Consider the following 13,081-nt stretch of genomic DNA (forward strand, 5'->3'; position numbering starts at 1 on the left):
ACTGGGGATTAATTTCTTCTAGGCCTTTCTTAATCTGTTTAACTATTTTTCTTACTTATGATGCCCGTAAGAAATATAAACCATCTCTATTACTGTAAAGTAATACCTGGGTTAAATGTGGACCAAGCAGATACAGTGATGTGCAAGTTAGGTAAGTCACTTTACCACCTGCTTTGAATCAAATCTGCTGAATGGATCCATTTTGGATATACGAGGAGAATTTTGGTCTGTATTTTCAATGTTCTATTTTTAGCTGGTTTTGGTGTGTCTGTACTCCTTCTGTGCAATTTTCATAATCCCATGTGAGAGCTTTTCAGCTGGATGGCTTTTGCAGCAGCTCCTATCCATGTGCTGAAAATTTGCACGTCCTTTTCTCTTGCCCCAATTTAAGATTTTGTTTTCCCAGAAAGGAAACAGTGCATGTTTTATATGTTGTGATTTTTCTTTCTTCTGAAAAAAAAAAAACCCCAAACAATTGTGGACACAATAGAAAGTTATATCTCTTAGTGTCCACTATTCCTCCAATGCAAAGTTGTGGGAAGAAGAAGGGCAAACTGGTGCTGACAGTATTCCTTCCCACCAAGATTAGGGGCAGCAAGAATAATTTACTTTGATGAATTGTAGTCTTTCTTGCTATGCAAGATTCTGTAAAGGTTGACAATATAATGGCTTAAAAGACCCTTTATGATGTAAATCTGGATATCCCGGTCCTAACTGAACTTGGTGAGACTTTCTATACTATCCATACAATGAATTGGCTTTTTAAAGACTTGGAGCAGCGTTCTGTGTTTTCCCAAAAACAGAGACTCTCCGTATAAGCACAGACAAATAATCACACAACTGCCTATTGTAGCCTAGCAAGGGGAATATATGTGATTTATTTTTAAGGGGGAGAAGACAAGAGGACATCTTCAGACACAGCCTCTGATAATTCAGTTAGATGCGTATTGCATGTAAAAAGTAATGCAAAAGGCACTGGACGTTCTTCTCAGGTCTGGTTGATTGTATGTCTGCAATGATCAACCATCATGTGTCAAAAAGTAGCAGTTTTCAGAATGCATAGTCAAATGTAAGGTCCATATATCAAAGCACTATAACATAGCATTAGATGAGCAGCATAAAATGTTCATCTCTTGCCTTCCTTGGAATTGCATGCAAATTCTGGAGAGCATCTTTCTACCCTGCCTCCTCAGGCCTTATCTTATTCCAACCCTCCTGAAAACAAAAAAGGCAAAAAAGAAAGACTCCATGAAATTTGATGTTCACGGTTGTTGCATATAAATCGATTAAGTTTACAGGCAAATTGAGATTGCAATTAGCGATGGTAAAATGGAGAAAACAGAGAAGTAAAACCTAGCCTCATGGTGCATTGGTAAACATGTGAAAACAAGTCATGGCAGAAATGTGGGATTGTGCGAGCCGGAAAGTAACCTGAAAAGCCTTCAACATGCTGAGAGGGGCAGAAAGGGGTCGGTGCAATGAGGGAGCAGTGGTGAAGCCCCCAAAAGTGTGGATGACTTTTCTCTGCATATCCTCTTGAGGTAAAGACATCAGCGTGGATTAGCTTGTTCTGGAGTGATAACAGGTGAGAGAAGAGGACTCAGCAGAAGGATTTGGCACTGCCTGTCCGAGAGGACAGAGGTGGAAGTGGATCTGGCAATGCAATAATTGGGATTTGTAGGAAACTGTCAGCCAGTGTCAAGCTGTGGGTGAGGTGTAGCTGCTTCTGTGGCACTGTGATGGAGTAGCGCTAGCTCATAGTTCCTGTCATAGTGTGTCTGTATGTCTTGTTGTAGTGAGTTTGTGTCTGTTTCTGTGGTTTAGGTCTGTGGTGTGGTGGCTGTCACATCGGAGTGTTTTCCATTCCTCCTGTAGTGTGTTTGTTAACAAGAACAAAGGAAACAAAGAATGGAAGTTAACAGGTTATCAACTTTTGTGTCCATTTTGTAGCAGTGTTGTTTTCCAAAACAAAACAAAACAAAACAAAACCACAGTTGTGCCACAGACTGCACCCTGCTGATTTTATGATAGGGGTCTGATTTCCACATATAAACACATAGACGGCCATCAGTGCAATATCAGCTGTCTGAACTGCATACATGAATATCACATGATACATTTCTACATATTCTTCACTCACAATCCAGATGTTTAGCAGCAGTCTATTAGGTGCTTAAGTAGCCTTATCTCCCTTGATTTGAGCAGTACAAATCCCAGCGCTTCTGCTAGAACTGACGTTATATGAAATTATAGATTATGAAGAGTCCTCAGGTTGCACTGGAAGGAAGAATCTGTGCAATTCTGCATTCATGCATTAACTGCTTTTCAACACCTTTACTTTACCACTTATAAAAATCTATCATCCTTAAAGAGTCAAAGCAATTGTAAAATGTTTTGCACTGTCTAGTGTGCATGTAATAGTCTATCTGCCTTTATGACATATTTCACCCCTTCTTAATAATTCCAACAGTTATCATAATCCCAGCACCCAACTTTCCTGAAACTTCTCTTTGCATGGGCTACATATTTATCAAAAAATTGTTCATTAGGAAATGCAAGTGTGAAGTGAATAGTTAAAAATTCAAAGCTTACATTCCTGGTAACTTTTGCTGCTCTTATTCAGCTTCCTGTTTCAGGAATCCCAAGACCAACAATATTTCTAACTATCTAAATGTGTAATTGCATGACTGTAAGGAGAGGCATATTAAGATCATTCATTATTGCAAACAGAAAAGCATTGCCATGTTGTATCTGTTTTCACCAGATCAACTTTGCATGATTTAGGCAAATTGAATTAATAAAAAGAAGGAACGTATTTTTTTAAAATTACACCTGAATTAACTAGGTACATTTGTTCTTATTTGCTATATTCCTAAAGAGGGCTGATCAGAATAAAAGAATGCAGATATTTCTGATGAAAGTAATTTTTCCTTTGTTGGATGAGAAAATTAAAGTGATGATTTACAAATGATTGTGCAAAACTGGTAAATCCCATTGCAATCAGTTCTTTCCAAATTATTTGTGAGACCACATTTTTGCCTTGTACAATACAAAATGTCTGCAGACTCATTAAGGCATAAGATGAAATCGATAAGGCAGATAATATTCTCTTGGTCACTTTATGTGTACCTTTCAGAGGGCTGGAAGTGTCTTTTCCTCAGGTACAAAACAGATGTGCACAAGTCAATAAGTGAACCAAGTAAAGAAGGAATGGATAGGCCCCAGAAAGTCTATGTAGGGTGACTTTCGCTTTTCAGCAGAGTACGGCCCTCCGTGTGGCTTAATGGATACTTCCCTCTGCCTTATCATCTCTTTCCCTAGAGGAGGAGAGGAGCGTCTGTTCCAGTGAGGAATACTTTTCAAATAACCCAAAGTGTCCCAGCAAGGGCTGCCGCAGCCCAAACAGTGGCAGCAGCTGGTTGTGCCATCGGGAAGTGGGAGGAGTGCTCGGAGAGAGGAGATGGATGCCAGGGCTGATGCCGGAGGGGAAATGGCAACGCAGCCCCCAAGAGCAGTCCCACGACCTGTGTTAGGTTCTTGCAGCTGCTGAGGTTGGAGCACGCTGGATGTTGGCCAACAGAGATATTGGGATTATGCTTTGAAGCCTGAAGCAATCCCTTCTTTAAATGCATCTTTACTCCAGGAAGTAAGAGTTTGGTGCTGTAATGTTTTTCTGTGGTCACACATGTGAAGAGGACGGCATCTGGCCAAGCATCTCCTTTGTACAGACAAATCAGTTTTAGCTTCAATGTGAGAGACACAAAATGAAGGGCATAGAAAGTTCTGATCAGAAAAATAAGTGCCACAAGATTAATTAACATAGTATAAATAATGAGGTCTGACTCTGCCTTCTTGAGTCTTTATTTCTCAATTCAGTAATTTTCAGAAGTAAAGTGGATAGGTTGCCAAATATAATGAGAACATAAAGTTGAAAGTATTAAGATTAAAATAGTGTTGGACCTGAAAGGAGAGATACTTAAGAATTTTACTCAGAACTCAGGCTCACATAGCTTATCACCATGACATTTGTGGACTACTTATTTTGAGTAGAAATTAGAGAATGAAGTCAACTTGTGCAGAGAGCTGTCCTGTATCTGAAGAAAGGGATCTTATATGCTTAGTTGATTTAATAAAAGCTATCCCATTAACTGCCTAATAAGAAGGGTTGAGAATGAATAAATAATTACGTTCAATAAATGTGCCTTAGATGCATCTTCTGCAGAGATGTTAATTTTTTATAGCTTTGATTATCATAAAGAAATACACCCCCAAATATGTAATCCTGTAAATAGGAGCTCATCTGACAAATGTCGTTGATGGTGCGCTGTCTCAACTACTCGAGTGCAAACCCAGAGCAAAGTCCTGAAGGGAATATCCAACATGTAAAATCAGCATCCCAGCTTTAGTTTTCAGAAGAAGCCACACAGGAAATTCCCACACATATTTAAGGCATTGCTATTTATTTGCACACTGTGCTTTGGTTTTAACTATTGATAACCGTGAGTTGTGCAGATGTCTGTCCTGCAGTTCTTTTCTTTTTGCCTTTTTTTAACACCATGGAGACACATTTTCTGCTAAACCTATCCCTTTGTCCTGCTGATCAGCTCAGGGATTCCCATGTTTTACCTGTACAGAATGTATCGATACAGGAGCTTCAGGCTCAGCTTGAGCAGGAGACGAGACTTCACCAAGAGGAGCAAGAAAAGTTTACAGAAAGGATCATCCAGGTAAATACAAAACCTGCCTGCTGGGAGAGACGCATGACCATGACGTGTGGCGTGGACCTTGTTAGTCAGGACCATGGCAACTTGTGTCCTGATGGCTGTGCCTGTATGACCTCATCTGAGTAAATGAAGAATCTGGAAGTTGGGGAAATGTAAACTCAAGCCTATTTTGCCACTTTTAATCTGGCTTCTCTGCTTGGGGGAGAGAAGTTTTGTCCTCCCCTGTGTGGGGGAAGTTGAGGGACTGGAATTATATCAGCCCCTTCAGCTCTCCATGAGCTGGGGAAGGGTGTGTTTGATCTCTAGGAGCATAGTTTGGCTCTATGCCTTATTCTGACCCCTCCTAGCCCAAAGAAAACCCAACACTTCTCTGAAGTCAGAGGAGTTGTTACATGCTCATAACAAATCAGGATGTTTTGTATTTCTCAGTACTCCATGCTTCCGACCCTCTTATTCATAAATGGTGAATAAATCATATTTTGTTACATGGGCTCCCCCTGCTTTTTTGAAGGCTGGAACAGATTAGTCAATCATTTTGTGATTGCTATCTCCTAGAGCGAAAAAAATCTGTTGCTAATTTTTCAAGGCTGTTTGGCTCTTAACTGAAGTTTTCTTTTTAAATTTACTACTTAATAGACTAAATGCAGCATAATTGTTGCATAGTGTAAAGCATTTTTCTTTTTGTGGCAGCTAATCTCATTTTGCCCGAGTGGTATCTCCCTGTTTTTTCATAAGTAGCTTTAATTTCCAGTTGATCTCCATAGGAGCTTTCTCATGGAGGTTTTCGAAGGCAACGAGTAAATTGATTTCCTTCCTAGTTGCCTTGGCCATGAAAGCTTTTTGGAAGCTTTTTCTGCCTCTTAAAGGTTTTTCTTTTGCAATAGCTATCCATGGAAAAAGCATAATATTCTCTGAAGCTACCTCCACCAGGGTCTTCTGCAAGAATTTGTGACTACGGGGACTAGGATCATAACAGCTTGTAAAAACAATGAAAAATGCAGCAAAATCAAAGCTAGCTATTCATTTTGATGGCCAGTAGAAATAGAAGAACAAAAGCATCTTCTGGATTCTTCATTTTTTCCAGATTATGCCTGTCCTGTTGATATTGTTCCTTTTTTATCATCTTCCAGGATTTCTGGTGGAAATGACTCAGATCTTTGCTGTATTTAACCATAGTTTCATTTGGTGGAAGAACTGCATCAACACAAAATATGTTTGTTTCTTCCTGTAAAAATTAAATTTAAAATTAGCCCCTTTTTTACTATTTCATTTCTAGCAAGGTTTAATGACATCAAATTGCTGTGTGCTAGCAGTGTACAATCTCCATGATTGTTATTAGGCGTTGCATGTATGTTTCTTGGGCTATTATAGCGAACTTTGTTCCAGACTACTTTTAAGCTACATTTTAAGCCCATTTAAGATATCAACCACTGTATATAATTTTAATTTAATCTGGAACTTTTTAAGGCACGGAAGCCTAGACGCTGAAAATTTGCATTATGCCAGAGAATATCATTTCAACATCAGGAACGACCTTACTAAACCATGTAGTATGGACCAGTAGCCTGTGTCAGAAGCATTTGAATGTTGCCATGAAAATCAAGTATATATTTCTTAGCAGTATTAATTGCTAGGGGGTCCATGCTCCTGAAAGAATCTCTGAAGTATTCTTCATTCCTGTGTGAATGTTGTTTGTTGCAGGGTATGTTCTTACAGTTTAAGTTGTTGTGGTTGTTAGTGTGCTGTGGCTTTCATAGATTTCATCTATGGAGCTGGTCAGCAAAGGCAGAGACTGTTGTTCTGCAGAAAGGAAAATAGTAGAAACTGGCATCTGTAACCAGTGGCTCTATACTCATTTTCCAATTGCCTTTTCTTGATCAGTGTGAACCACAGCTTGGCTGAAGTGGAAACACTATCTCATCCATGCAGAATATGAGATGTTGTACAACCAGCTCGTACAAGTGCTGTTGGGCGCAGGTCATGCCATGGTTTGATTTTGACATATTGAGGGAGGAGTCACATTTAAAGAATAATGTTTCAGGTGGCTTTGTGTTGAAACAGATGTAATCATATGTGTGCTCCAAGGAATGAGCTTTTCTTGGTGCTTCCAGTACTGACACTGAGACATGTTGAACGCCAAGTTGCAGTCTATTCCTGTCTCTTCAGTTCCTGCGTGTTTCCCTGATCTAGTCATATCAGAATGAGAAACTGTTTATTGTGAGTTGTTCAAATGCCTCCAAGTATGTACTGTGAGAAGTGAGGGACCAGTGGTTGTATCTGAGATGCTGGATGTGGTTCCTTCAGAAGCATTGCCCTTCCAGAAACAGAGGGAGACGTAGCCACAGAGGAAAGGATGAGCCTGTGACTGAGGAGGGAAGAGGCAAGGATAATATTCCAGGTTGTCTGAAGGGCAGCTGTGGTCCCACCTTGTAGGAATGTCTGCAAATGCATTTAGCAGGTGTGAGACGTGCAGCAGTATGAGATGGTAGCTGTGCTGGGAATGTACTGCAGGGATACAATCAAGAGAGGGAGGAAAATATGAGTGGTATAAAATGTTTAAGCAGCAGCAGAGGTCTCATGCATCTTTAAAGTACATGTCCGCTTCCACAGCAGGTTACTTGGATATGGTTATTTAAGCAAAGCTTAGCAGCTGCTGTCCTCTTAATTTTCTCAACAGTCCTAACTGCTGAGGAACTTACTGAGTCAAACTCAGTAGCTACTTGCTACTGATCAAAATTAGAGATTTCAGTTTGTCTCACCTAACAAAGTACAAGTCCTGGAGAGTGCCCCAGGACACCACCCCATTGACATGGTGTCTGTTGTTCCATTAAAGCTGGAGGAGGAGCATATGCAGACCCTGCGGAGGAAAGACTTGGAAGTGCAGAGCTTGACTTTGCAGAACAAACTGGAAGAGAAGACCTGGAGCCAGGAGAAAAGTCTACTGCAGCAAGAACTCAGGCATTTCAAGCAGGACACCTTTCTCCTGTATGTCAAACTGAAGTGGCTGCTGAAACATTGGCGGCAAGGCAAGCGAATGGAAGAGGAAGGGGAAGACATATTGGAGGTAACTGTCCCACCTTATTAACTCAATGAAATTGTGAGCGGTGGGGTACTGGGATGTCCCTTCTTTAAGCGTAGACTTTAAATATGATGTGGCATCAGCAACTTTATAATTACACATAGATTTAAAGAGGATTCAAATGAAACATGAAGCCTTTTCTTAAGTTGGCTTGTGCTAAAGTGCATATTCTGCATGATATGTTACTGATCACCCATCTTTAAATCTATATCCTTAACTAGTACAAACATCTGGTCCTGAAAAACTTTCTCATAGTAAATGAAAATTTAATTAGGTCTCAAATATGTGACTCCTGAATAATTTTGGGAAAGAAAAAAACTTTAGCAAGCTGATGGAGTCAAATTTTTTCAGATGGGTTGAGTGCTGTCGTTTTTCTCATCGTGTACACAGTGTGTTCCTTACAAAGTCTTCAGCAATACAGATGGAGGGAAGCTCTGTTTTCATGTTGGCAGGAGAATTATACAGCTTCTTGTGGGAACTTACAGTGAATCATTCTTGTTTGTTCCTCTTCTCTGTACACACGTCTGTCACCGTCAGCAGCAGTACACTAGTAGTCATCATGGTGATTTTCCAAGTAGCGACTAAATTAAGATCAGGAATTTCAGAAGTACATAACAACCTGGAATCCCCAAGCTGACACATCTCAGCAGGGGTGTGACTACCAACCAACTTGCGCTGTGAAGAAAGGTGCTGATAAATTGTGTTGAGTTGCACATCCAGAATTACCATTTACTTTGGAAGACTTACCTAAAGAAAAAATAAGTTTAAAAAAATTGTTTGTCCATTCTGACATTTTATACAGAAGTATTGAGAATAATAAATTTATTTTGCAGGTTCGTGAAATTCTGAAACCATTTGCTAAGGCAACTAAGTAATTTTTATCAGTATTTCTGATACTTACATGCCTAGTGTTTTTCAGAGTTTGCTGCATTTGGCAGTACAAGTAACCTTTCAGGTCTGGTAGGAGTATGCTTAAGTTGAATACTCCAATGTTTTGTATTCTTAGATAAAGGGTGGATGAACATCTTTACCTTTATCTGCTGTGGTAATATGAGTCAGAAACAAGAGATGAGTAGCTATTTAGAAATAATTTGCTTCTACTTTACTTCAGCAGTACTAATTTGCTCCTATGTAAACTAGCTCATCTTCTAATATCAAAGTAGCTTTCATTTTTTCACTGTTTGGATTTTTTGACTGGTTAATTTACAATCAATCCGCCTCCAGTCATTATTGGAATCATGTGTTTTGCTAATGCATTAGAGAGAATAAAGTGCTAGGGTTGGATACTTCCTGATCTCTGTATCTTCATCTGACAATACACCAGTGTCTTGTACAGTTTTTCACTAATGCATGATGGGTTATATACATCTTCTCAGCTGCATAGATCTCCTGTTTTGCATAGTATTGTGTTCATATACGCAACATGTCATATATCGCCCAAAGATCACTTCCTGTAGCCTATAGAATAGAAGTCAATATCTCTCACCACAGAGAAGCAGGGGAGAATAGTCCCTTCCCTTAGCCCTTCAATAGATTTCTGTCCCTCAAGGTAAATGGCAAAAGAGTGTTGATGTGTCCCATCTTTTGCATTTTAGATTGAGCATCCTGAGACCCTCCCGGACTTTGGCATGCAGTCTGAGCAGAAGGCAGATGATGCAGAACGAGAGGAGGAGGAAGAGGATGTAGTGTTTGCACTGACAGATTTCTCCCAGCGTCCCACCACGGAGAGCACTGATCATGGACCACAGCTTCAGACTGCAGAATTACTGCAGCAGCAGAAGCAGGTACTACACCATTTGTTTATCATGCCCTAGGAATGAAAACAGTGGATTTTCCAAGGGAGTTCATTTTCTTCTGCTGCTGTGTTCAATCACCTAGAATCATACTTGTAAAAATACTTCCAGCTACACAGCAATTACAGTGGATTTCACCCATTATATTTATATTTAATCAGGAGCCACGTGATTAGTGTTCTCCTGTTGGCAGATACTATCAGTGAAAAATCCTATTTCCTCTTGTGGCTGTTTGCCCAGAAACATCTATCAGTATGTGATGGTTTGCAGAATTTACATGCTTCTCTTGCCTGACCACATCTATTGTATTCTACTGTCAAGCTTTTAGCAAGAAGAGGTGATTTTATTTCCTTTAAATAATTGAAGAAACTAGCACATGTATTTAATGTTTCCCTTAGAGACGATGGGAAAACAATGCAAAAATTCCTTCCTGTCACTGGGCTTGTTTTTAAATGCCTAAAAGTAAATCATACTACTTTCCTCTGACATCTCCTGTGCCCTGCCTGTGTGTGTCAGAGCACTGCCATATATCCTGGCTTTTTCCTTTGTGCATTTAGTATACCAGCAGTCCTAACAATAATAATAGCAAACATTCAAAGGGGACAGACTTAAGGCTTCCAACCATTCTTCAGGAGCACCTTCTTCTATTTTTAAAATGAAAAATGTTCAGATGAGAGCATCCTGTTACATGGAATTATTTGCAATCATAAGTAGAAGGAGCGAGAATTTTGTGCAAAATACATATTCAGTGAAAAAGGTCTTGAAGCTTTATGCCCCATCTCTAGCTGAGCCTTTGACTTGTGAGCCCACTCCATAGCGAGAGCTCTCAGACAAATCTCTCTATGGCCACATTACTCTACTGGACTCGCTGCAGGCTCTGGGGATTGTGTGCCTTTGCATTTCAGTTCTTCACGTTGAATTCCCCAGACTCACAACTGTGTACAACCTGTTTGCTTATTATCTGTATGGTCTAATAGATACGCAGCAGGGCAACAGTAAGTGTCTATCATATAATAAGGTTAGGCTGGTGCTGGCAGATGCACAGGCTGTCTTGCAACCTACCTCTAGCTCAAGATGTAACTTCAGTTAGAATTTCTATATGAATAAAAATAGTGGAGATCTGTGGTCTTTCTGCTACATCATATTCTGCTTTAAGTTTATAGACTCTTTTGCTAGCTGACAACTTCATTCTTTAGATATTGTTTTCTGTGAAGTGTGCTACCAAGGTAGTATTCATTTGATCAATTTGGCATTTGGAAAGGTTCTACCTTGCCAGTCAGCCAGACCCATCGCTGTCATCCTCTCAGCAAGTTCTTTGGTAAGGGCTGAAAAAGGCCATGGAAGACATCCTCCTGAGCACGTCATTTAACTGCATTCCATCTGTAGACTGACAATCTAGAATGAGTAAAATAAATCTAAACCAACAAGCCATCTCAGTACAAACTCTTGTCATGTACTAACTTTCCATATACATATCTTAAAATGACCAAGAACATTCAAATAAATTATGTTGTCTTTGAAATAATCATTGCTTAGGCATTAATCTCAATTAAGGTGGCAGAAATGAGAAGTAGGATTGCTTATAATTCATTTTTATATACCTTGCAAGATGTACTAATGTAGCAGTTCCAGCTAATCTTCTTGCTTAAAGAAATGAACCATAGGAACAGACCACATCTCAGTACCCCTGTTGGTAGTGAATAGGGCATGATATCCAAATGGGCTTGTGAAGGTAAAATAGGTTTCTTGCCTTCCAACTAGGAAAAAAGTGTTATTTCAACACTGCAAGAATGAGCGAGTTTGTTAAATATTTCTCATTTTAAGCACTATTACTTGTTTTGCCCACTCACGCTAGTGCATCTTGTAACAAGAACCGTGTTTATTGACAGGCATGTAAGAAGGGTTTTCAGTGCTACAGGGCTTGTATTTGTCAATGGCAAGAAAGGATTATGATTATTCTCTGGCACAGAAATAGGAAGCCCTAATGTGTATTGATTCTGATGCTGTCATAGATTCAGAGCATCAAAAGTGTCTTCTGGAGGATCGTGACAGAGGAGTAGCTGCCTGCACACCTCCTGTGCTCTTGAGGCTCTGCCAGAACCTTGCTCTGCCCTCACACTCCTTAGTATCAGTTGACCCTGAATTCTCTATCTCACTATGGTGGATGACTTGGCCCTGCAAACCTCCTGCGTGCAGGACCTTAGCTGTGCTCACCAGCCTCACAGACCCTCATCCTAGCTCTGCAGACATTACAGGCTTTCACCCATAAACTTAATTCATATATGATCCCAAAACCCAGTAACTAAAGAAAAATAGAGCAAGAAAAGGCTTCTCCTGTGTTGTCCCAGTTTTAAAAGCTCAGAGACTATTAGCGGACCCAGAGCACGCCCTTCCTGAAGGGGTGGATCTCAAGCAGTGCTCACCTCCCAGTGTACCACTGACTAGTCAGACTGTGCTGAAAAACATGCAGGGTTTGGGGGATCTTCTGCAAGTTCCCTAAGCCCAAGCTGGGAAAAATCACTGTTTACGTGGGGAATTTGGGGTGAGTGGTGAAGCTGGAATACTCCCAGGTTTGCATCTGCCTAGGAGAGCCCTAAGTTGCTGGTTCTGCCTGGCAAGTTCCAAAATGAAATGCATCAACACTTGTTTCACATTAGGAAGGAAATTTTGTGATAGTCAAGGAGTGTCTGAGATAACTAGGTCAGAAAAAAGGAAGGGCTTACAGTAACTTGAAGTAACCCATATTTATTTTTAACGCTTAATGTTAGTATTTAATGGCTTGTATTTTCAGCCTGTACTCTTGCTGCTGACTTTCTCACCCTGTCTGAATTGGAATTGTTTTGAGAAAAATAATGAACCCCGAGGCCTTAATTTCAACAAGCAACCTTTAATTTTATATTATTATGATTTGAGGTACTCGACTTGGCGGAAAGTACACGTCTCACTTGTCTGCGATTTTTATGTGGCCAGTGCGTGAAGGGATGAAGGCATAGCTGAGGGGAAAGGAGAGAAAAAAGCTTAGTTGATGAGAGACAGGGTAGATGGGGAATCTGAGAAGGACCAATTCACCTTTCTCTTCATGGCGTTGTCCCATGGCTGGTAGCTGGGGCACACTGCAGAAAGGGTCAGGCAAGGAACTGGCCCAAGAGCCAAGTGGGAAGTCTGGTCATGTGCAGGAAATTAGCAGGCAAGTCAGGCTGGTGGCCCAGTAAAGGAGGGCTTGCTGTAAATCAGCGTTTCTGTGTGTGTAGTAGGAGATCAGGGAGAAAGCCTGTGGAAAAAGGAAGAGCTTTTGTTCAGTTGAGTAGAAAGGGTGGGATGCCTTTTGGATGGTGTAAGATCAGGGGAGTAAGAAGAAAAGAGTTTACACATCTGTGGTCCAATGGAAAAGGCATTAAAAAACAATACACTCACGCTGTTGCTTGGGGGGAGTGTCAAGAAAACCCCCAATTATGTCTTTATTTGCTCATACAGTATTTGTTTTC

The 13,081-nt window shown here is 40.4% G+C and overlaps 1 protein-coding gene across 1 annotated transcript in view; it reads left to right on the forward strand.

Moving 5' to 3' along the window:
- The window catches only part of MTCL1 (microtubule crosslinking factor 1), a 111,268-nt gene that overhangs the window by 70,208 nt on the left and 27,979 nt on the right, over positions 1-13,081 (forward strand). The window contains exons 8-10 of the mRNA XM_074146106.1: positions 4,635-4,727; positions 7,558-7,788; positions 9,399-9,587. Coding sequence (XP_074002207.1) covers positions 4,635-4,727; positions 7,558-7,788; positions 9,399-9,587 — 513 coding nt within the window. The remainder of the gene's footprint in view (positions 1-4,634; positions 4,728-7,557; positions 7,789-9,398; positions 9,588-13,081) is intronic.

The sequence above is a fragment of the Numenius arquata genome, chromosome 4 (genome assembly GCF_964106895.1).
Source record: "Numenius arquata chromosome 4, bNumArq3.hap1.1, whole genome shotgun sequence".
In the NCBI taxonomy this organism is placed as follows: Eukaryota; Metazoa; Chordata; class Aves; order Charadriiformes; family Scolopacidae; genus Numenius; species Numenius arquata.